The sequence below is a fragment of the Gouania willdenowi genome, chromosome 6, assembly GCF_900634775.1.
Source record: "Gouania willdenowi chromosome 6, fGouWil2.1, whole genome shotgun sequence".
Lineage (NCBI taxonomy): Eukaryota > Metazoa > Chordata > Actinopteri > Blenniiformes > Gobiesocidae > Gouania > Gouania willdenowi.
The window spans coordinates 5,318,761-5,344,461 of record NC_041049.1 but is presented as its reverse complement, the minus strand read 5'-3'; the positions used below and the strand labels follow the sequence as shown (position 1 = coordinate 5,344,461).

At 39.0% G+C, this 25,701-nt stretch overlaps 1 protein-coding gene across 8 annotated transcripts in view; it reads left to right on the top strand.

Annotated features, from left to right (window-relative positions):
- Positions 1-25,018, top strand: part of sfmbt2 (Scm like with four mbt domains 2) — a 58,190-nt gene extending 33,172 nt beyond the window's left edge. For all 8 annotated transcript variants that reach the window (XM_028449920.1, XM_028449913.1, XM_028449916.1 and 5 more), the window contains 16 exons: positions 4,115-4,203; positions 7,605-7,854; positions 8,976-9,073; positions 9,620-9,721; positions 11,164-11,394; positions 13,732-13,858; positions 14,048-14,161; positions 14,250-14,292; positions 14,908-14,975; positions 16,769-16,908; positions 17,267-17,376; positions 18,711-18,886; positions 18,971-19,140; positions 20,175-20,429; positions 22,018-22,140; positions 24,200-25,018. In XM_028449920.1, the coding sequence (XP_028305721.1) occupies positions 4,115-4,203; positions 7,605-7,854; positions 8,976-9,073; positions 9,620-9,721; positions 11,164-11,394; positions 13,732-13,858; positions 14,048-14,161; positions 14,250-14,292; positions 14,908-14,975; positions 16,769-16,908; positions 17,267-17,376; positions 18,711-18,886; positions 18,971-19,140; positions 20,175-20,429; positions 22,018-22,140; positions 24,200-24,340 (2,237 nt within the window). In that variant the 3' untranslated portion in view covers positions 24,341-25,018. The remainder of the gene's footprint in view (positions 1-4,114; positions 4,204-7,604; positions 7,855-8,975; positions 9,074-9,619; positions 9,722-11,163; positions 11,395-13,731; positions 13,859-14,047; positions 14,162-14,249; positions 14,293-14,907; positions 14,976-16,768; positions 16,909-17,266; positions 17,377-18,710; positions 18,887-18,970; positions 19,141-20,174; positions 20,430-22,017; positions 22,141-24,199) is intronic.
- Positions 25,019-25,701: the final 683 nt, after the last annotated feature.

The following is a 25,701-nucleotide window of genomic DNA, read 5'->3' as shown; positions in this document are numbered from 1 at the left end:
CCAGGCCATGAGTTTGACACGTGTGTTCTATGGTAAAGGTTTTTTGGGAATTTGGTGGATTTGTGTAGCTTTGCTTTACATTAAAGTGTAACTAACTCCCATTAGCTGTGAGCAGGATTTGTCACTTAAAAACACTTTTCTTTGTTAATCACGGTGTCGATTGTTCAGGGAAAGGTTCAGGGTTTTGTTAAGGCTAATTGTGCACATATGGTTTCATGTTTTTTGTCTGTGTATAAAACACAGGATAATCATCCTGCTACTGTGAGCTGAGGCAGGATTGAAGCAGGAAGGTTACAGCTGGGCTGTAAATGGCTTCATGACTAATCTGAGCAGGATCTGTAAAAATAGTTTATCTATTTGTGCACCAGGAGGACCAGCAGGCGCTCAGAGACAGAGAGAAAACTGTCTCTGACGGCCGCTTTTATAAAAGTCTCCTCCCCTCAGAGACGTCCACGCACACGTTTGATTACTTAGCGCTGAATTCCACACTTTGTTGATTTGATTCAGAGCAGCGGACCTCAGGGGCCACAAAGCCAGGAGGCCATTTATTGATTTGATCTGGTGAGTCAATTATGCATTTAAAGCCCCCGAGCTGTCACCTGTGCTGCAGTTTAAAAGCACTCGTCCTTTTTTCTTTTGGTTCGCGTTGCTCTCACTCTGCAGTGTGTAGCTGCTGCACTGCACGTCTATTTGCGTCACTGAAAGAAGGTCAAGATTTTACCTTCACACAGAAAGTTCACACCTTTTATATACGTATATAACAGCAGAGGTTATAGTAACATTCTTGTTTTTATGCTTCCCTGGAAACAATGGAATGGGATTTTGTGCACAGTGTAAACAATATAATGTAAACAATTACAAAAAAATAATATTATCCCCCCAAAAAAACTGCAAAAAAACCAAAGCAACTAGAAAAACACAAAACCACTACAACAACAATACACTGAAAAACTGCAAATACACACAAAACGACAACACACTCTGGTCTAAACTAGTAAAAACGCAAAATGAGGGAAACAAAACCCAACAAAACTCAAAAACACACAAAAATTGACAAAATGACAGAAAAAGCACACGAAACAACTACAAAAACACACACTCAAAATGACAAACAATGCAAATTGACAGAAAATGACAAAACACGCACAGTGACACACAAAAACGAAAACACACACTGACTCCAAAAACACACAAAACGACAACAGCAAGTTCACAAAATGATTACAACACACAAAACTACAAAAACCACAAAAAAACTGACAATGACTAAACATACAAAAACACATAACAAGAATGAAAGAAAAATACACTCTAAATTAGTAAATACACAAAACCACTTCAAAAACACACGACAAAAATGCATACGCCTCAAAAACACACAAAAATAGACAAAACAACGGAAAATGACTAAACACACACAGCCAACAACCAGCACACGTACCGACTCCCAAAATACACAAAATGACAACAAGAAACACACAAAATGATTACAACACACAAAACGACACCACACTCAAAACTACAAAAACTACAAAATGACTAAACACACAAAACGCCTCCAAAAACATACAAAAAAAAGATAAAACGATTACACAAAACCACATATTGATTCTAAAAATACGCAGAAAGAAAGAAAAATGACACAAAATAACCAAAAAAAGACGCATAACTCACTCAAAATGACCAAAAAAACGCTACAAAAACACACAAAAAAAATCTCAACTAAAGCACTTCGAAAAAATGACACAAATACACTAAACGGCAGGAGAAGAAGAACAGGCAAAACCTTTTGTTGTTTTCTCTATTAACGTTCATATTTGTCGATATGCTGATGTGACGCTCAGGTCAGACAATCACCCCCCCCCCCCCCCCCCCCCCCCCCCCCCCCCCCCCGCCCCCGCAAAATAAACCAAACCGTACAAACATATTAGTGTATTTTCTTAAAGATGGTTGTTTTTATGTTGATGATGCCGAGGTACTAAAACACAATGAATCTTCTGCAGCCAAACAAAGTTCAGCTAACGGCCATGTGCAGCGTTCCTCTTCCACTTCTGCTTGGTTCTAGTGCTGTGCTGCAGGGAACGCTGCTCATAGAGTCATTCTGTTACTGTGACTCATTTTGGCTGCAACAAGTGTTTGAATGTGTGGAGGATTCTCATAATTCAGCCGCAGGAAGAAAAAAAAGCCCTTTGAAGAGTTTTTTATTTTAGGAGCGAGGAGGGACAAGATGTGGAGCTGAAATGACGAGTCGTATGTGAATGAGAAGCAAAACGGGAAGCGCACACACACACACACTCACACACGTCCTCCTGTAGAGTTACTGTGTGTGTGTACTTGTTTCACAAATGTAAGCTTTGCTAACAATATTGCGCTGAATCATCCTGTGACTAATACTTTTATGCTACGTTAGCTTCACAATAGCATGTCAAACCACTTCCTGTTGTAACGTCTGATTGAGTTAGACCAGAGGTGTCAAACTCACTGTAGTTCAGGGGCCAAACACAGACCAGTTAGATCCCAATTGGTCCATTATAAATTAGACATAAAGTATGCAAGGCATCAATAATATCTAAACAATCAGTGACAGATACTTAAATTTCCTTTGATTCATTTAGTTTTTTGACCTAATTTTACTTAATTTTGTGGAAAAATGTTGAGTTTTTTCAAAGTGAATTCATTTTTAATTCACACAATGATTCATGTTTTCTCTGTCCTTTTCACGTTCTCCATGTGGGCCAATTTGGATGCTCTGAAGGGCCGGATTTGGCCCCCAGGCCTTGTGTTTGACACAAATGAGTTAGGGTAACCATACGTCCAGATTTACCCGGATTTGTGCTCTTTTCACGTCTTGTCTGGATTTTAGAAATAGATGAAAATACCAGGAGTTCCGTGGACCCTGTGAACGCATCTCAAACGAAAAGTTCATTTAAAAGACTGTTTGTATTTTCTGTTGTAATTTTTGTCTATTTTTGTTAAAGTTTTGTGTTTATCAAGTGTTTTTTTTTTTTTTTTTTAGTGTATTCTTGTTGTAATTTTTGGATATTTTTGATAATGTTCTGTGTGTTTTTGTTGTTGTTTTTAAGTGTTTTTGTGAATTTCTGATTTTCTTTGTTTTGGTTGTCATTTTGTGTTTTTTTTTGTCATATTGTTATTTTTGGTGGCAATGTGTGTCTATGGGGTCATTTTGTGTATTTTCTTCTTCGTTTTGTGTGATGAATCATTTTATGTATTTTTGTTGTCATCTTGGGGGTTTTTGGGCATAAGAATGTTGTCTATTTTGTGTATTTTACTGTAATATTTTTGTTTTTGAAGCAATTTTGCATGTTTATTTTGGTGGGTGCACACAAAATTAGACAGAGGGAAATTAATTTAAAAAAATGTAAAGCCTCCTGGATGAATCTTTTCCTATAGGAAGTTAAGGTCACAGTTATTTATTGAAGTGTATTTTTAATTATTATGAAATGTTCTGTAATTTTTTTTTTGTTATAGTTTTAATTTCTAGTAGGATATGTTTCTCATTGTTTCAATGATAGAGATTTTAAGAAGATTTATGTGAGATTTTTCAAGCGTTCACTTTTATGGAAATCAAAATATGGTCACCCATATTGAGTCGTTTTGCGCTCGTCCCTTTTCCACCAGCGTGAGTCATGGTGAACACAGAGAAATCAAACCAGTAACCTTTGATCAGTCCCAGTGTAGAAAACCCAACACCAGTCGAGGTTTCAGCTGTGATTTCCCAGCTGTTGTTCTGCACTTTATGACAGAAAGTGACACCGTTCAGTGCGCCGTGAGTCAATGTTTTTCTCCGTTTGACGTGTTGACTTCAGCGAACAGCCCCCCAGACACGATGTGTTTTAATGTGTGCATTAAAGCCTGCAGCGATCAGTGAAAAACGCATAAATAAGAGGCGGGGAAGTGTTTGTAGTGTCACTGAGCCTTTCCAAAAACCAACCAATCAAACACAACTCAGTGTGTAGGAGATGGTGTGCATGGAGTCCTGCATGCTTTTTTCTCCCCTCGTCAAACACTTTCATTAATTAAACACGCACAACGCAGCTCATTTTGCTTTAATTTGATGGTTTGCATTGTGTGTTTTTTTTTGTCTCTCTTTCAGCCATCAAGGAGAAATACAACAATTGGACAGAGTTTTTGGTTCAGGAGCTGACGGGCGCCAGGACGGCACCGGCCAACCTGCTGGAGGGGGTGAGTGCGTTAGCTTAGCTTTTAGCTAGTTTCTACAGGAGAGGGGGAACGTGCCTGTACGTGTTTGTATTTCATACAAAAATAGTTTTCATCCACTACTGATGGCAGTGTGACCCTAAAAACCTTCTACAGATACGGTGAAATCGGAGTGACCTAATTTCACGCAAAAAACTGTAAACAAAGCAGAACAAAAATAACTTCAGGTTAATCTCTGTCCTGCTTGTCTGAAGAAGAAACACAAAAAATTACGGTAAGAAGGAAGTAAAAACACTTGTTAAACTACTTTTTTCTACTGGGTATTAAAGCTGCAGTATGTAGAATACTGAGACATGTACAGAAACAACTACGCTCCTTCCTGTTTCAAATCTTATGGTCCTTTTCCAGTATCCTCGTGAACGCGCACAAATGTGGAGCTCTTATCCACTTTTTTCTCAAGATTAACTAGTGACAAATGTAGGGACGTGTGTTATTGGAGAGTTTTCTGATGTTTTAGAGTCTCTGACATGAAAGCACGTATCACTCGCTGCTGTGAGGACAGTCAGAGGCTCACAGCCGCTTCCTCGACTGAAGGAAATCCTTCAGTTGATTGAAATACTTAAATGAGTTGTATGACTGTGTATGAGAGCGTGGTGTGTGCAAGGACAGGGGACGTTTGTATTGATCTCAGTTCCGTTTGGTTTCGTGTGTGTGTTTGTGTGCATGTGTGCGTTCAGCAAATTTCAAACTCAGCTTTTGACGTCTTCACCTCTGTAGACGATGCTTGACTTCAGCCACTCACTCTTCATACAGTTTACTCTTATTTTGAAAGGTTTTTCACATCAAGCCGCTTCTTAGGACTTATTTTCACAAGATGCTTCTTTTTTTCTTCTTCTTTAGCACCTCAGTTTGATCTCACTCTACACTGGCCACGGTTACATGATGTTTTTTAATTCAGAATTAGTTATTCTTCATTCGGGATTAAAGTGTTCTGCTTTGTGTTTACATGGGAATAGTAACTCAGAATTGAGGTTTACTTGGAAAACCGGTTTATTCGGCTTTATTCAACTCCGCTTTAGGTTTGGGTGATGGGAAGGGTTCTGATTGGACAGGGGGCGAACGTGATGTATCACGTCTATCGGGAAAAACACACAACAAACCTTTTATTGTCGGCTCCGTTTATTTTGCTTCCGTCCATCCACTCTTCTCATTACATCCACATCTTCTTAGGCTCTTATTAAATAAATAGTCTCAGCTCATGTCCGGGCGTATATCTTGGAATGTCGATACCAGCGCGTCATCGCGGCAAGTCGCGCATGCGCAGAACGACCGGAATTAACTTAAAGGGGAATTAAGTGTTTACAAGATAGAGGAAATATCTAATTCGGAATTAAAATTCAAATAAACCAGCCACCTAATTTGGATTTAAGTATTAGGAATGAAGTGTTTACAAGGTCAGTTTAAAGAGGAATGAACCTTTATTCTGCTTTAAAGATTAATTAAAGCTCTCATGTAAACGTGGCCACTCTGTCTCTGCTTTCCTCACAGGTGTGCTGTGATTAATCACCTCCCCTCCCCCGAACTCTCCTGTTCAGGTGGAAAGAACTGTTTCATCAGCCTTTTATTTCCCTTTTTTAATTTCATCTGAACAGAAAACCTATGAATAATAAATAAATGTTCAGTCAGAAAAGATGTTTTTTAAGATATTAATTCCATGACTTCGGTTTTCTCTTAGTTCCTCTCTTTTTATGCTTCGATCTGATTAAAAGTTGCTTGTTTTTTTAATTATAAATGAGTGTACTGGTTTGAGTATTCTTCAAGCACAGCTGAAGCCGTTTTTTGTGACATATTTCCCAACAGAAAATTTATTTAAATATTTTTTTTGGCAGTTTCAGATCCCAAGCATCGAAAAATTTTGTTATTGGGCTTTTATTTTGAAAACCAGAATATGCCCCTCATCCGCTTACATCCCCAGCAGCACCCAAACTGTGTGTGTGTGTGTGTGTGTGTGTGTGTGTGTGTGTGTGTGTGTGTGTGTGTGTGTGTGTGTGTGTGTGTGTGTGTGTGTGTGTGTGTGTGTGTGTGTGTGTGTGTGTGTGTGTGTGTGTGTGTGTGTGTGTGTGTGTGTGTGTGTGTGTGTGTGCGTGTGCACCCGGTTTAAAATCCAGATGAGTTTGCACCTTTAATGTAAATCTAAAAACGTGTCCTTCATGAGCATTAACATATTAAGTCCCTGATTTTACAATTTTAAAAATACAGTCGATGTTATTTGTTATTTTTTGTTTTTGTTCAGTGCTTTTCACGTCACAAACACATCCAGGTGTGTTATTGTTGAATAGTGTTGGTAAAAATCTGATAAAAACACACAACAGGTCATTAAGACTTTCACTTTTTCTCTCACGTTTCACCATCAGGTGCTTTAGCGCTCAGATTTCAGTCCTAATCAACACTCATGAACCGTCTCTGACGCGTGTTCAAACACGCTAATTGCCTCCGAGGCTGGATTCAGAAACAGACGCTTTGAACGTTTCGTGTAAAGTCCACATGTTAGATCAGAGATGAGCTACTTTCATCACGAGGGGGCCACAAAAATGTGATGTTTCCGATCCGACGGCCAAATTATCAACATTCATGTCATCGTTTAGAATGACGACCAATTTGAGGGTTTGAGTAAGAGCTGGGCAATATATCGATATTCAAGATATATTGAGTTTTCTTTTTTGGCTAGAAAGAAAATTACACTTAAAATACTTGTTTTTAATGCTTTCACTATTCTCAGAACTGCATGAAAAGCTCAGTTAGATGGATTTCTCGGTGCGTCCCAACTCACTCACACGTGCTGTCCCTTATAGGATGAAAAAGCTGGCACATATTGTGCAGCTGTGGCATTTTGCATCAGCAAATTTAACCCAAATTGTTTTTCTGGTCAGACATTATTTGAATTAAAAATATGGAGATTTATAATATATATCGCCATTTTGGAAGTTTTGGTCATAACGTCCAGCTTTAGTTTGAGTGTCTTTGTAGTTTTTTTGTGTATTTTGTATGTTTTTGTTGTATTGTGTATATTTGTTGCTGTTTTGTGTGTTTTCGGAGTAATTTTGCATATTTTCATTGTCGTTTTTCCATAATTTTCTGTCATTCTGTATAGTTTTGTTGTTTGGTGTGTCGTGACATGTATATTCATTTGTTGTCATCTCGTGTTGTCCTTTTTTCATACTTTTCTGTAATTTTGTGGTTTCTTTTTTTGTTGTTGCTGTTTTGCTATTTCTTTTTGTAATTTTATGTTTTCATCTTGCTCATTAACTTTGGGATCCGCACAAAATTAGACTCAGGGCCGCACGTGGCCCCCAAGCCAGAGGTTGCCCATTAGATCTTTGGGTGGAGATTTACTTTTTCAACTTTTTCCTGGTTGTCGTTCTCAGCCTCTGCGAGGGAAAAACACGGTGGATCTCATCGTGGAGGGTTCTTTCCTGGACCTCCAGGACTCCTCGGATCCGTTCCTCTACTGGCCCGTCCGAGTCATCCAGAACGTGGGCGGGAGGCTCCGCCTTTGTTACGCCGGCCTCTCAGAGGACCAGCGAGCCCAGGACAGCTGGATGTTCTACCTGGACGTCAGGCTTCACCCTCTGGGCTGGGCCAAGGAGAACAACTTCAGCCTGGAACCGCCCACAGGTGAGCGTCACATCCAGGAAGGACGTGAACTGGATTAGAAACACACATTCTGATCCTGGGGACTGTTGGAGTAGGCAATTGGCGGCCCGTGGGCCACATGAGGCCCTCCGTCTAATTTTGTGAGACCCACACAACACGTACACAAAATGACTCCAAAAACGCACACAAACTCAGACTTAAAAAACAAACAAAAGATGACAACACAACACAAAATGACACAAAAAAATTCAAAAAATGACAGAAAATACTGAAAATCACACAAGATACACATACATTGACTGAAAAAAACCCAAAGCAAAAACCCAAGTTACTCAAACATCACACAAAACCACAGCAAAAACACACAAAATGACAGAAAAGTATGCAATTTGACTCAAAAAACATACTAAATGAAATTGATGTAAAATGACTCCAAAACCACACTAAAACACAAGAAAACACAAAATGACAGAAAAGTATACTAAATGGATCAAAAACGACATCAAAAACATAAAATGACTTGAAAAACACACATAAACTCTGACTGACAAAAAATTACAACAAAAACCCAAAATGACAGAAAAACACACAAAATTATTTTTTTTTTAAAAAAACGTGCAAAAAAAAGGCAAAAACGTAAATTTTAAAAATGCAAAAATTACAGAAAATACTGAAATCTACAAAAAAAAATACTCATATTGACTGAAAAAAAACCCTAAATGACAAAAGTATGGAAAATGACTCAAAAACCACACAAGAACACACAAAATGACAGAAAAAAATCAAAAACTTGCAAGAAAACCACACAGAATGAAAATCGTCAAAAATCACACAAACTGATAAATACACACAATGACTAAAAAAAACAAACACTTTACCAAAACTACATTTAACAAAAAAAATGAATACACAAAGTGACTTAAAAGCCACATGACAAGAAAAACACAAAATGACTGAGTTAAAAGCTGCTGGTGTCTGTGCTACCATATGTTGTGTGAACGCTGCAGTGTTGGAAGCTTTTAAATAAAGTCACACCAACTCTTAAACATGCGACTTTTAAGTTCCGAATTGTCTTTTCTGTTATGTATCACTGTTAAATCATTCATTAAAAGTTCCTGTTTTATCATGTGTTCATCTCACAGAGTTTAGGGGACTGAAGAGCGCCCCTGAGTGGCAGGAGGCCCTGGAGGAAGCTCTACAGCATGGACTCAACAATCCAGTTCCACTGGAAGTGTTCAAGGTGAGTCAGCGTGTTTCTGTTACTGGGTGATACCCAAACAGGGTGTAAGAATCCATTATTTTATTAAGATCTTAAAGAAAAGACTTTGAGTATTTAAGTTTTTCACTTATATCCCACCCATATCAGTGTTTCTAAAAGCCTCACAGACTAAACTCTAAGTTCCATCTGTGTTGTTTTTAGATCTAGTTTGCTATATATCTATATAAGATGACTAGTGTTGGACCTTTCATATTCTTAGGTGCCATTAGGGAGTCTTGTTTCTGGCTGGATTCTCTGTGTTGCCATAATATAGTTGACCTCTCTGCTGTAGATAAACAGATGGAGGCTTGGAGCGCTGCCAGACTCATGCATTCACGCTGCTCTGCACATTGCTTTATTTAATCCACAGGAAAAACGTCTCCTTTTACACACAGAAGAAATGTCCTCTGTCGATTCTCATTTAATGTGATTTTTCGGACGTTGAATTGATGCAGCAGCTCCATGGTCTCCTCTGTGCTGCTACAAATAGCACATACTGGTCTGAAAAGCTTGACTTTTCTGTGTCAGGACCACATGGAGGTTCCCAGGCACTCCTTTAAAGCGGGAATGAAGCTGGAAATGGTTTCTCCGTGGGAGCAGCTGAAGATCTGCCCTGTTTCTGTCACCAAGGTGAGTGTGAGTGAGCGTCTGCGCTCCAAAGCCTTCAGAGTCCTCAGCTGCTGTTTTTGGATGTTTATTTCCCGCCGTGCGACCTTGCTTCTTCTGTTTTGAAATTCCAGCCACTGAAATTCACTGGGAAGCTAATTTTCCCGTGACCACAGCCGTACAGTATCAACTATGGCAGGGTGTCAAACTGATTTTAGTTCAGAGGCCAAATGTAGTATATAAAGCATCAACAATAGGTGACAGGTAGTGGCTATATTGAATTAATTTGGGGAAATCTTGTCAATTAATTTGAGGGTTGAGCAGGATTTTGTAAAAATTCGGTTTATTTCAACAGTTCAAGAGTAAAAATGACTTCCATCATGTTATATAAGTAGGGATCGACCGATATGGGTTTTTTAGGGCCGATGCCGATACTTTTTCCATCAGCCTTAGCCGATAACCGATACAGACTGCCGATTTCCTTGAGCAGATATTTGGAGTCGATACGACTTTTGCTCCCTCAATTTACATCATAAAAATTACACAAAGATGATAACAAATGGTACGAGTCTCAATTTTTTTTAAAAAAAAAGGAACATTTATTGAAATTAACAAAGGTGAGGTAGAACGACACCAAGTAAAAAATATTTAACAGGTGATGCTATGCTCTCTGCAGCCTCTGTCTCCAGCAACACGGAGCAGCCGCTCTGTTAAAAAAGTGGATCGTCGAACGCAGCGGCGCGCATCGGCTGATGCCAATACACGTAGAAAACACGCTAAAATCGACCGATTAAATCTGCCGGCCGACGAATCGGTCGATCACTATATATAAGCAGGGGAAAACTGCAAACACCTGCAAATATTGTAGAGTTTTATTGAATTTGTCACAAATTCAATAAAACTCCACTTGATTTATTGTCAAGTTCTACTTCTAAATAAATCTGTTGAAGTTATATGTATTATTTTGCATGGATGCCATTATTTATGTTTGGATATGATACAGTGATTTAAAATGACTCCCAATTTCTGCTTAATTTCAATAAATAATTCCCATGAAAAGTTTCTATTTTTTGAGTATTGCCAAAATTTCAGAGTTTAGGTGCCCGTGGAAATTTGCCAGATATTTTACACCCCTTTGCAACCCTACTGAGATATCTACAACTACATTATTTGGTGATTCATGTTTTGTCAGCCATTTTTACTTTCCCCTGTGGGCCAATTTGGATGTTTTAAAGGGCCAGAGTTGGCCCCCGGGCCTTGAGTTTGACACTTTTGGTGTTTGTTGTAAAATTGTATAAAGTCTTAAAAGAATAGTTTAGGACATTATTCAGACATTCACTTTCCCACATTACTCATATTTAGAAATTACTTCCTCTAGAATTGTAAATCCAGCATTTTAATATGAGGGATGATGATGATGATGATGATGATGATGATGATGATGATGTTCTCCTCTTCATCCACAGATCTACAATGAGTTCTACTTCCAGGTGACGCTGGACGACCTCTCCACTGACGCTAAGGCTCGGTCGGTGCTATGTCACGCCCACTCCCCCGGCATCCTCCCCGTGCAGTGGTGCCTGAAGAACAGCGTGGGCGTGGAGAAGCCAGAGGGCTACGAAGGCCAGGACTTTGACTGGGCCGACTACCTGAAGCAGAGCAGCACCGAAGCTGCTCCTGACGCCTGTTTTCCTGATGTAAGGAACGACTCTCGGGGTTTTAAGGGTTTGTCTCTGTCGGTCGATGAAAACCAATAGTCGAGGAAGAAATGCAGCGGATTAGCTGACAAAAAAGGATTTGACATCCTAAATCATCATCCTTTGAGATCAGAAAAAAGAAGGGATTTTTAAAAGAGAATAGGGCAGGATTTGAGAAAAAATAAAATAAACATTTATTTTAAGGTTTTTATTGCTAATGGGTGATGAAGAGCTCTAAACCAAAGAGAATGAGTCCACACACATTTCTACCTTTTGCCTTGAAAATATTGTGTGATACATTTTGTACTGCTGTTTGGAGTCTGAATTTCCCACCCAGTTCTGCGGACGTGGAGTCAAATGACGCTGATGGTGAGGTCAGATAACGTTGGTGCGTGTTCACGATGGCTTGGAGAGGCGTCCCAATAACCTGTAAATAAAAAAGAATGAGAAAAATACGGCTTGGAGACCAACACGGTGGACTAAACTACTGTTTGGTTCTACAGATCTACGCAGAGGCATGTGCACAAGTCTCGCAGTAAACAGTCGCATGAACGGCAAATAAATAAGTGCGGATCGGGCCACATTTTCTTGTGCGAGTCCGACCCAACAGTGAAAAACAAATAATTTTTTATGACACATTTATGTTTGTTTTAGTGGTAAGCAATGATTTTACGATTTTGTTAACTAACAACTGTTAATGTCAACATCAGATCAGCGCACGGGTAACAAGCAAAAGTAGAACACAAACAGGGGCGCAATGCACGCAAGAGACCCATCAGATCTATTTACATAATCCATCTTATTGTGTAGAAAAAGGAATGTTTCAACAGTGTATTCCTTTAAAATAGTATTCTGCTCCATTCTACATCCACCACAGATCACTGTGTGGCTGCTGCAGGAAAATGACACTATGTGACCAAACCCGACCACCAGTTCTAAATATCTGTCCGAACCCGACACGTCCGGTGCCGTCGCGTCCTGTCAGGCTTTGGTCGCGAATCCATTCTCTGTCCACAGTATCAGCTGTGCTCTGGTGATAAACAAACCCACAGCGTCTTGGCTGATGGCTGCAGTTACACTAACCACCGTGGCGTCACTATGGAGTCCGATTTTTACATCCTGCCCCATGCTCCTTTAAGTAAAGTATTTTTTTTAATCAAATATGCTTGCTTTGCTCAAAAAAAGAATTTGCCGCTCAAATGTCTGTTTTTATCTCCACTGTAAACACTTTCTTATTGACATTTTCAGAAAAGTTTTACGCATTGCATTATGGACTGTGGAGTTCTGTAGACGGATGCACACAAGCGTTTTTACTTCATTCTTACTGGGCCAATTCTCCAGCCTCGACTTAATCGTTTTTTTACACGCCTGCAGTTACGCGCCTTTCTCCTGCACGTATTCCCCGGTCCAGCTTCCTGACACGCCCACCGTGCATCAGGTGACCCAAAGCGACTCTGTGAAAGAAGGCTGTCTGAAGCAATAGAGGCGGACTGGGCCATGATTTTATTTTTATTGGGCTGTCTAGAAATAGCACAACGTGGAGTTTTCCCAACATTTGTAAATGTCATTGAAATCCGTGAAGATGATAAATCATACTTTTATTTTGAAAGGCCTTTGTTGATGAATTGTGCAGATCGGCCTCATTTTTTTCTCCGAGTCACAGTTGAAATGTCTTTTTTTTCCCTTCCATATTAACGACAGATTAACGTTTGTTTGTGTGGAAATTCAGATTTTATTGAATTCTTACATTTCTACATAATTGAATTGTAATTGAGTTCAGATAATTGACTTTTTACTTGTAATTGGCATTGACGTTCTATAGAAACTGTCATTTACAGTTTAAATGCAAAACTGGGGAACCACGTTACACACACGTAGTTAACAATTATTTATAAACATTTCCCGCTAAATGTAAATGTTCTCTTGAGGATCGTTTCATCATTTAAAAATACCAAAAATATTAATGGCAATATTTTCATTCATAATGAAGCCTAACAAGGTAACCAAGAGATGAAAAACAAATGAAATGATAGATAATATATATTTTTTGGTGTATTTTACAGCTGATTTAAGACAAAACTCATCCATTACAATAAGAGATGCTAACACAAGAGGAAGGCTACGTTTTATGGGCGTATTTATTAAAGTAATTGTTATTAATTGTTGTTGAGCTTTAGTAATTGAGAACGTAATTGTAATTGACTTTCAAGGGAAAACAAATCATTTTATTTTTAATTGTAATTGGAAAAAATCACTGTCATCATAATTGAGTATGAAACCTGCTCCTCACGCTTTTTGTGTGTTTGTGTGTTTGTGTGTGTGTGTGTGTGTGCGTAGACGTGGCAGAACAGAGGCTTTGCTAAGGACACGTGGCTGGAGGCGGTGAACCCTCGCCGTCCGGCCGAGGTGTGTGTGGCTCGGATCACACAGGTTAGAGGACGTCTGCTATGGCTCCAACTGGAAGGTGTGTGTGTGTGTGTGTGTGTGTGTGTGTGTGTGTGTGTGTGTGTGGTGTGTGTGTGTGTGTGTGTGTGTGTGTGTGTGTGTGTGTGTGTGTGTGTGTGTGTGTGTGTGTGTGTGTGTGTGTGTGTGTGTGTGTGTGTGTGTGTCAGCCATCCTCCCTCTGACTGTGTGTGTGTGTGTGTGTCCTCAGGTGTTCCTAAGCCTCTGAGCGAGTGCATCGTGGACGTGGACTCCATGGACATCTTCCCCGTGGGCTGGTGTGAGGCCAACTCTTACCCTCTGACCTCCCCCGTCAAAGCCGTGTGTACGTGCGCTCAACGTGAACGCTCGCACATTATACCGCCCTCGGGCTGATGGCGTGATGTAAAGTCTCTTTATCGCTCCCTCCACAGGCCAGAAGCAGAAGAAGATCGCCGTGGTTCAACCTGAGAAACAGTAAGGAAGAGTTTTACCTCATTTTTACATTTAATTATACAATAAACCAGAGGTGGGCAACATCTGTCACACTGGGCCACAAGAGTGAGTTTGTTTGTTCGAAGGGCCACACTATCAACATTTATGTCAGCATTTATAATAATGACCAATCTTTTTTGTGTACTTTTGTTGTCATTTTCTGTAGTTGTGTATGTTTTTGAGTCATCTTGTGTATTTTTGTTGTCGTTTTGTTTTATTTGGTGACATTTTGTGTATTAATTTTGTTTGTTTTTGGAGTTTTTCTTGTCGTTTACTGTATTTTTCTACAATGTTGTAATTTTAATGTATTCCTGCTTTTGGTTTGTGTATTTTTCCTTAATTTTGTACATTTACTTTTGGGGGCCTCATAAAATTAGACCAAGGGCCAAATGTGGCCCCCGGGCCACCAGTTGCCACTGTTGCTATAAACCGTCACTTTTAAGGTAAAGTCATGTGATCAAAGCCTGATATGAAGTTTCTTTGATGCTGATGGACTGACGGTGAAATGACGAGCGTTGGCGTTCTGTCGTTTCCTGTTTAATTTGATCAGTCAGATAACTTCATTGATTAGTCTGACCGAGCTGATTGCCCCCTCAGGTTGGCTCCGTCCCAGCCGATGGAGACGACGCCTGTCAACAACTACCAGCCTGTCGCCATGGATACAGGTATTCAAAAAGCCATGTGATTCACTAAGTCAGTGGTTCTCAGCCTTTTTCAGTCTACGACCCCCAAAATAAAGGTTCCAGAGACCGGGGACCCCCACTGTAGCTGAAGGTGGTTGAACACAGACATGAACATTGAAGAACAGTCATGTGGAGACAGGACCATCTATAAGGGGGAATAAAGGGGAGAGATTTTTGGGGTCCATCCATAAAGTCAGTAAAATGATGGTCCATTGTTCTATGAATCTGTGATTACCACATTTATTTATTCATCTGAATAATATCCACTGTTATCTAGGAAGTTTATTATTATTTGTGCCATAGTATATAGTCATCTTAAATATGTAAATCCTTGTTTTAATCACAAATAAAATGGGTTAAAAGTGACCAAAAATGGTGGAAAAGGTGGTAAAATTAGATTTTAAAAACCACAGTAATGGGTTAAAAGTTGCAAATTAGAGTGGCCAAAAACATAGGGTTCAAAGTGTCAATATTGGCTTAAAAGTGGCAGAAAAAAGTGGGGACATTTAGTTTAAACTCGCAAATAATGGGCATGGACAAAATGTGAATGTGGTTAAATTGGCAAAAATAAGCATGAAATATGGGTCAACATATGTGACAATAGGTGGAAAAAGTGGTTTATATGTGCTGAAAATGTGTTGAAAGTGGAAAAATGTGCATAAAAGGCATTGAATTTGATGGAGAAGTGCCAGAAATGTGAGTAATGTAGAAAAAATGCATTAAAAGGAGCAAAAATATGGCAAGAAAAAGTGATGAAAATAGGTTGAAATATGGCAAGTTTGGTGTATTTGCAAAAAAAAGGGTAAAAATAAGCAAAAATGGGCTGGAATTGTTCTAAAAATATTCTTGAGATGTGATAATGGCTGCATAAAGAAGGGTGCACATAACTTTTACGTTTTTTTAACTCGTGCTTTCTGCCTCCCTTTCCTCCTTTAGTGAAACCGTGGTTACGCGTCTCTAATCCTGATGGTTTTTTTTTTTAGCTTTTTCAAAGCTTCGTATCTCTGCGTCTCGCTAGAGATGCGCCTGTAAACAACATCTGTACGTTTGCGCAAAAGGGAGCAGAGGTTGAGCACGTTTTCAGGAGACCCTTGCTCTCCCTGTTTAAAAACCGCCCACTCATTCATGTATATGCATCATCACCTAATTACCATTCACCCTTGGCAGCCTGCACCAGGTGCTGGTGGATTACAGTAATGAGACGGATCATGTTTACTCACAGTTTGTGTTGGGGACGTACAGTAGGTGTTATTTTTATAAATAAAAGTGGGCCACAGACTAATGTTCAGTGGAGTTTGCCTGTTCTCCAGGTACCCCGATTTCCCCCCATTACAAAAACGTGTGTTAGTGTAAATAAAGTATCTAAATTGTCTGTAGGAGTGAATGGGAGTGTGTGAGTGACAGACGCCATCTATATTACACCTCCACTACATGGTCCTATATGTGCGATGGACTGGCACCCGTGTAGCCCCGCCCCCAGCGCCCATTAAGAGCTGGAGATTGAGTGAGAGTTTAGTCTGAAACACTGACGTTCAGATGATTCCAGATGCTTATAATTATAATTAAATTATAACTGAATTACAAAGACAATTACCTGAATTCAATTACATATTAATTACAATTACGACAGCAACAGATTTTTAAAAGTACATTTATAATTACGCAGTTACGATTACAATTGACCTCAACCCTGATTGTTACTATATTAAATTGTACCGACCCTGTTCAAATAAAATGATATGCAACCCCCCCCCCCCCCCCCCTCTCTTTCTCAGGCTCATCTAATGGACGTTACTGCTGCTCCAAGATTTTCGTCAACCACCGCTGCTTCTCAGGGCCGTACCTGAACAAGGGCCGCATCGCTGAGCTGCCTCAGGCAGTCGGACCTGGGAAATGCACCCTGGTCCTCAAAGAGGTGGGTTAATGTGGATCGTGACAGTGGAGGTGGTGGAGGTGGTGGGGGGGGAGCAGGCGTAATCAAAGAGTGGAGAACTTTGAAAGGCGGAGGTCTGCTGACTGAGATTAAAGTGTCTTGTTAGCCACCTGCAGTTTCCCAGCAGTGCCTTCATTTTAACGCGTGTAGCTGTCAATCACAGTGTGTTTACACGCTCAGCGTTAGCAAAACACACGTTTAATTTCTCCTGAGACTGTTGGCGCACGTGCACGCCGGCTCCATCCGTCCCACTTTGTGCTTGATGAACTGTGGGGGTTTTTTTAAAGCATAATTATTGTCCCTTTTTAAGATGTGTGTGTGTGTGTGTGTGTGTGTGTAGCTGCTGAACATGCTGATCAACGCCGCCTACAAGCCTGGGCGAGTCCTGAAGGAGCTCCAGGATCTGGAGGATCAGAGCTGGGACTGTCAGGATGAGACGCTCAAAGCCAAGTGAGAGCAAAGCAAACACTGGATCAGCATAAAGTCAACTTGTCATTAAAAACCAGGACCAGCACTGTATTATGATCCCATCCATGCAGCAATGCTGATTTTATTTGATTGATTGGTGTGCTGTAAATAAAAAATCCACTTTAGTTTCTTCTTCATCTATTATCATTCACGTTTCTTCGTATAAATAGAAACGTAGTCACGACAAAAACTAAACCCTCATATTTTTACATGTTTTATTGAATTACAGATGCTTTGGGTTTTTAGATTATTCCTATAACAACAATATTGTAAAAGCAAAAATATTCAAATTTTAATGATATTTAATTCAAGGGTAATAATTCTTGAACTTGAGTCTTTTGAAATAAATGTTTGTTGCTGAATGCTGGCGTTAAATTAATGAAAAATGAATTAAAAGTAGAATATTTGCATTTCTGCCTGAACAGCTGAAGGGAAAAACGTTGAAAAGGCTGAACTTTTCAATCGAAATGAATGAAGACATTTTTGGACAATTATTTTATTTTTATTTTTTTAATTCTTTAAATTGACATCATAATAATACAGTCATGAGGATGCCTAGGTCTGGGGCATTTATTTGGTTCCGCTCTTTGATTTCAATGGCTTTGCATTGTTTCGTCTCCAAAACTGTATCTGATTTTTCATCAATAGCTTCTAATCAAAATTAAAAGATTCCTCTTAAGAATATATATATTTTTTTTTTTTACTTTTATTAAATATAGCACTGTATCCAATATGTAACACATTTTGATGCTAATTAGATGTAAATTAGTGAAAAGGGGTATCTATCCTATAGTATTCCTGCATCCTCACTAATAAATGACATGTCCTTTATTCGTCCCACGAGGGGAAATTTGCAGAGACAAACAGGAATATATATACAAAAAACATGTTGCAAGAAAGGAAATTGCACAATAAAAACAAAAAACACAGAAAATGTATGTATACAAATCTACCAAAACTATTAAAACTAAAAAAAACTAGTTGACTGTCTGTGGGTTGGCTGCCAATGTTCAGGTTGTACTCTGACAACTGCAGGGTGTGAAAGTCTTTACATTAAAAAAACCTTGACATTTTCTAGTGTTTTTTTTTTGTTTTTCTTTCACGATATTAATTTTTAAAATTGATAAATGGTGCCCTGTCTTTTTTTGTGTCTCATAGTTCAAGTATTTTCATACAGTTAGACATAAATAAATAAATAATGTACTAGTTTAATGTATTTTTGTCCTAATCTGATCCGTGTGAAGCTGAATCACTACTTGAATTATTCTTGGTTCCCATTAAAAGGTTATAGTGAAGTTTCTCCCTCTCATCCTCAGATACAAAGGGAAAACCTATCGCTCCACGATCCGGATCATCCGCCTGGCCGACCAGATCCCAGACTTCTGTCGTAAAGTGTGTGTGAAGCTGCAGTGCTGTCCCAACCTCTTCAGCCCCGTGCTTATCCACGACAAGTGCCCGGAAAACTGCTCCGTCCAAACCAAAACTAAATACAGTGAGTCTGCCACACACACACACACACACACACACACACAGGTCACATGACTTCCACACGGTCAGACTGACGCGTCTCTGACAGCTTATTACTACGGGAAGAAAAGGAAGCTGTGTAAACCCAGAGGGGCGGAGGAGGCTGCAGACGGAGAGATGACCAAACCCACGCGTCGACGGAAGAAGAGGAAAGCCATCTTTGTTCAGAAGAAGAGACGATCGTCCACGGTGGACTACACGCCCGCTGGATCTCCACAGGTTGGACTCTTCATCACTTTCTGTCTCAGATTCCTTAAGGCTGAGCTCAAACCATCACTTCTGATGACGGATTATAACACATATAAGTTACAACGATTAAAAACAACTTCCCTGATTGTTTTTCACCACCGCGTTTCTCAGCATCAGCACCAGATCTTCCATGTTGGAGGTTTAGCTCTTTTGGTTTGACAGAATTAAAGTGAAAACCATCATTTAAAGAGTGATACGACTCTAAAAATAAGAACATAGTCAGCATTCATCAGAGATGGGCAACTTTTATCACAGTAAGAGCCACAAAAATTGTGATTTTTCTGATCATGCGATGAACATTAAGGTCAGAGTTTAAAATAATGACCAAACTGAGCATTAATACAAGAAAGAACAAAGAGTTTGTGTGTTTTTGTTGTTATTTTGTGTATCTTTGGAGTCATTTTGTGTCATTTTATTGTTGATTAATATATTATTTCTCATTTTGTGTGTGTTTGTTGTTTTATTGTGTGTTTTTCAAATCTTTTTGTGTATGTTTGATGTAATTTTTTGTGTTTCTGTTGTTGTTTTGTGTATTTTTTTTTTATCATTTTGAAAATTTTAGTTGTATTTTGTGTATTCCTGTCCTCATTTTGTTCCTTTTTTGTTCTTTCTTCTGTTTTTGTGTGTTTTTTGTAGTCGTCTTGTGTGTTTTTGGAGTAATGTTGACTATTTTTGTTGGGGGTTTTTGTATAATTGAGTTGTGTTTTCTCTATTTATCAGTTAATTTGTGTATTTTTTAAGTGAATTCTTGTGTTTACGTGTCTGCATTAAGCTATGTCATCACAAGGAGGATTTAAAAGAAAATCTTTAGGTCAAGCTGAAATAATAAAAGCTTAATAACAGTTTTAAGTTTGAATTGCAACGATTTTGAAACTAATTCACGGCAACAATTTTTCCTGCAGTTAAATGTGAAATCTGTCACGGTTTGAGTATTTGAATAACTAATACTAGAAGTAAATGGCAGTGTTTTAAATTAAAGTATTAACGTCCTACGTCTCCTTCAGGACACTGACGAGGGCGACGATGATTACGATTTCCAGTCGGGCAGTGAAGGCACCAGCTCAGAGCCCCGTGAGGACCCGGCCGAGGCCTCGTCCACAGAGAAGACCAGCAGCCGACCTCGCAGAGCGGCCACTCTACGCAGGAGCTTCAGCGTCACGTCTACCAAAGGCTCGGAGGCTCCCGAGGCTCGCCGGAGGTCAACTCGATCACTGGCAGCACACAACAAGTACCAGCCGCCCAAAGAGGAGGGCACAGAGGTGGGACGCCAACTCCGAACTTTCATTACTTTAGGTTTCTTTATCAGTAAACGTATTGAAGGCTAAACACAGTTTGATAGTTTTCATAGGCTTAAAAACCTGTTTTTGTGAATAATCTTTAAATCCTTACAGCACATCTGCCAAACTCATCTGCCCTTTAGACCATCCAATTCGGCCCGCAAAAGAAAGTTAAAAAGACAGAAAAAAAATTACCAAATAATTCAGTTGTAGGTATCTCAGCTCAGATATATAAATACACAAATTCAATGAAACTTCACAATATTTGGAGGTTTGCAATTTTCCCATATTTTTATCACATGACTGCAGTCATTTTAAATCTGAAACCTGAAATTATTTCACATAATTTCCCCAAATTTTGTGAAAGTTGGTCACAAAATAAATGAAATTTAAAAGAGCAAATCTTGCAGGGACTGGTATCTGTCACTTATTGCCTGGATTGGCACCTTACATACTTTATGTAACATTTATACGTCGTGTAAAGTACAAACTTGGGGACGTTAATGTTGAAATTTCTTTCCCGCCTAAAGTGGCCCACTTAAGATCGAAAGACTTTGTAATTGGCTCCTGAACTGAAATGAGTTTGACACCATGCCTTAGAGCACAAGTGTCAAACTCAAGGCTCGGGGGCCAAATCCGGCTCTTTAGAGCATCAAATTCGGCCTGCATGAGAAAGTAAAAATAACAGAAAAACATCAATCATTGTGTAAATAAGCAAATAATTCAGTTGTAAATATCTCAGCTACTCCAAATACAAAAATTCAGTTAAAATCCACAATATTTTTAGAACCCAGTTTTCCAATTTTTAAATGAAGGCAGTCATTTTTAATCTCAAATTATTGCAAGAACTATACATTTTCTCCAAAATCTGGCAAATTTTCCTAAAATTATTCTCAAAATCAGGGTAATTTAAGTGAAGTTCCTGCAGTGACTGATATACTGACATAAAATCAGAGCACATTAATGTTGAATTTCCTCTGTTTCCCATCTAAAATCTGTGGCCCACTTAAGCTGAAACTGGTCCATATTTGGGTCCCGACACCCCTGCTTTACAGGATAAGTCTTTAAACATGTGATGTCATATTGGAGTCTTTGGCTTTTGTTTATTTAAGTGACAAAAAATACTTGACGAACTCTAAATTAAAACAGAAAAGTGACATTTATGAATACATCTGTAATCCGCCAATCACCTGCTGAGATGGTTGCCGTGGCAACGCCTGCTGAAAACTAACAATGAGCAGCTCAGAAACAAACGTGCAGCCCTTTGAGAGAAACTATCACGAGAAGTTTTTAAACATAAAAAAAAAGACCAAACGTGTTTTTATCCTGAATATTAGAAAAGATCTCCAGCTGTTAATGTGACTTTAATGTTTAAAATAATCTGTGGGAACAAAGTTACAGTAATCCTGAATTAATTACACACGGCAACAATGGGCATCATGGGTATTTTTTTGTACAGGTTTGTGGGTTAGCGTGGCAAATATTGTGGTGATGCATGGTTGGATTATTGAGAATCGTGTGTGTGTGTGTGTGTGTGTGTGTGTGTGTGTGTGTGTGTGTGTGTGTGAAGGTGGAGGAGAACGAGGACCTGCTGGTGCTGGACAGAAACCCACTGGAGTGGAGCGTGGAGGACGTGGTTAACTTCATTAACGCCACAGACTGCTCGTCGCTGGCCAATATTTTCCAGGAACAGGTAAACTACCAATGTCCAGTCTTTTATTTTTTTATATTAAACAATATATTGTTGTTATAATGTATTTCAGTCAATTAATCCATCCCCATTCATTTAAACATGTCATATTTAAGTGCTTCACCGTAAAAACAAACTAAACAGACATGTGATAAAATCATAGATCTATGAAAGGGTGCGCCACGCAAAGGCATAAATAATTATTACATATTTACAATTATAATATTGAAGCAGTAACAATTAAAAAAAACTGAGTTAGATTGAAATATATTTTTAAAATGTAAATACAATCAATAAAAATATTTTGATAATAAAGTTAAAATGTAACCTTTCCATTTCATCATGGCAGAATCATAACTCTGTGAAAGTGTGATGTTCAGCAATTTTTTTTTAATCTCGGATCATCTCACAGTTTAAATTAACTACAGTACCAAACACAGCTGCTTACTTAATCAAAAAACCCCACAATAAAAACCACATTTAACAGTGTGTCAGTAACACACAGAGGGGCTTAAATAAAGGGTGGAAAACCAGTAGCGTCCCTAAATCCTTTGGTGACGCAGTTTCTTCACCTGCTGCAAGGAATTCACTAAGATTGCAGCAATAGTTAGCGCACGTGCAGAAGTGGTGGAGACCGCCCCTATTTAAATGAGCGTTTTGCTCGTTCTATGTGGAGACGTGAGTGCACACATGACATTTGAGGAGACAGATGGACTTCTCTGTCTGCTGCACAAACATTTAATAATGTAGAAAACTAAATAGACAAAGATTTTTTTAATATTTTTTTTAAACAACTTTAAAACCTAATGATATTTTTTCCCCCTGATTTAATGAAGCTGCTCCGTCAGGTTCTGTTTTTTTACTTTGCTCTGATCAGTCCATGAAAAACAGGCAGATTTGGACAGAAGACGTCCTATTGATCTGTTGATGCCATTGATCTGAGTTAATGCAGTAACATAGTCTGTCAATCAGTCTGTACCATTTGAAGATGATCGACTGACCATCATTTAGTAGGTCTGAGCTCCTGAGTAGCGCTGTGTCACTCTCATATGTGAACATTGTTAATTACGCATCTGATCAGCTGATTCTGGCCTTATGCTCTTTTCATCAACATGAAGCGATAGTTTGACGGTGAAAATATCACTGGAGCGGTGCGTCCATAGCGCGCAGCATCTTCTCTCCACCTCAGCCGTCCCTGACTCCACACTCACCGCCTAGTGGTGTGCAGCTTTTTCTCTCCCTCACACACTTATCTCTGTATTTTCTTATTCAGTGGCTGTTAAATATTGACTATTGTTTTATTTAAATTATTTTCTTATACCAGAAAGGTTAACTAGGGCATTTTTTTAATCTCCCCTTACTGCAGCTGATCTCTGCGTGTGTGTTTGCACTATTTTCCGGCGCTAAAACAATCACCACAAACAGTTCCAGGTTTGATGAACTGCATTGCGTCCACTGCATTAATTTATTTGTATTTCCCCCTCCCATTTTTTTGCGCCCCTTATGAGCTCCGCCTACTTTACAAATTCATTAGATGGAAATGCGTTAAATGGAATGTGGGCGCATTGTGACACGCTGAACACGCGCAGTCCTGATTCCATGGGGTTTGTACCCCCTTATTAGCACGTGGAATTATGTTTGCACACATTTTAATAACCCTAAACCTTTAGTTAATCTGCCCTTGAGTGTTTGTTGCTCACTTTGTTCTTTAGAATAACTTCCATAGCTTCCACACACGTAGGTTGTCTGAAGATGTTGCTGTATCTGGTCAGGTTGGTGTAACTGTGACGTCTGTGACCAGCATTTGGCTGGAGGAGGGTCTTCTTCCTCTTGTTCTTAAAGATTGTTTATGAACAAATTAGGGTGCTAGCAGCCCCTCAAATTGAGGTCTGAAGCTGAATTCTTTGCTTTCATTCCTGGTATGAGTGACGGTGTCATTCTCATTCATTTATGAAATCTTGTGGACAATGAGCACGATCGACACAAAATATATATATACATATATATATATACACTGCTGATGGAAAAATGAAGTTGTCTGATTCTGTGTGTTTGGCGACAGGAAATCGACGGCCAGGCGTTGCTGCTGCTCACGCTGCCCACGGTGCAGGAGTGCATGGACCTGAAGCTAGGACCCGCCATCAAACTGTGTCACCACATCGAACGCGTCAAGGTCGCATTTTACCGACAATACGCCAACTGACGTATGTGCTCAGAGTAGAGTAGAGCGGAGCGGCGCCGTCAGGAGAAGCGTCCATGTTTCCAGAACACACACGAAGTGTTTTCTATGTGACGCTGAATGGTGGAGATGTGGATACCACATGAACTACACGAGTGAAGATGTTCAGGAGATGAATTACTGCTGCCTTTGATTGACACGACGAGTTATTTAGAATGAGAAGAGTAAAGATTTGTGTCATATTTACTTTGTGATTGTCCTAAAAGAGCTTTGGTGCATTTAAGTGACACATCATGAAGTGTGAAGAGTTTTCCCCGTTCTGTGCAATGTAATTGGTTCTAAGAAGAATATGATCTAAAAGTATTAAATAAGAGAGGTAATATATTATTTGGAATATTTATTGTTTAACCCTATTTCTATTTATGAGAAAATCAATTTGGATCTTGAGAGAAAATCATTTTGAGTTTAATTTGTAACTTCAACGTCAGCTTTCATCGTCCTGATGATGATGATGATGATGATGATGAGGAGGAGGAGGAGGAGTGAGCGATGTTGTTTTGTGTGTGTGGAAACACAAATGTAGAATCTCCTGCTCGTTGCTGGTCCCACTCAGTCACTCATGGAAGCTTCTCCGTGTCCATCTATGCAAGTGTGTTGCAGATATTTTTGATAAACCAGAAAATAAATTTCTATCGCTTTTTACACGTCTCTAGTTTTTTTTGCTCTTTCAGAAAAATGTTGACGTTTACCAGCTCAGAAAAACTACAGCTATCATATATTCAGTCTTTGAGAGTATTATTTAACACGGTGGTCCCCAACCACCGGGCTGTGGACCGATATCAGGTCACAAATATATACTGTATATATATATATGTATATTTATTTTTTTTAATGCATTTTATAAGATAAATTAAAATTGTATTGATGACTTATAAAGTATAGTAATAAAATTAACATAAAAAAATTATTACACTATTAACACAATAAAAAGTAATCAAACTATGTATATGAAACTGTTTGACAAACTGTTTTCTGATTTAACTTATTTATTATTATTATTTATTGCCAGTGCCAGTTTTCGTCAGAGGCGTCTGCTGATCTCTTTGATGTTTCCTTTGAAGTTTGCTTGACTTCTGAGTAGGATTTCCTGAGGAACAGTTGTCTGAATAAATGAAACCGTAACATATTATTTAAAAAGAAGACAAAATGAATTTTGCTGGAATTATTACGCGGAAGTCACGGAAACATCAAAGCGATCAGCAGATGTCAGGAGATCAAAGTGGATTTCCTAAAGAACATTTGTCTGAATAAATAAAACCAAACCCATTTTGTTTTGGTGGGAGGGGCTGGCGGCTGAAAATGTGCAATGAAAAGAGTTTAGGAAT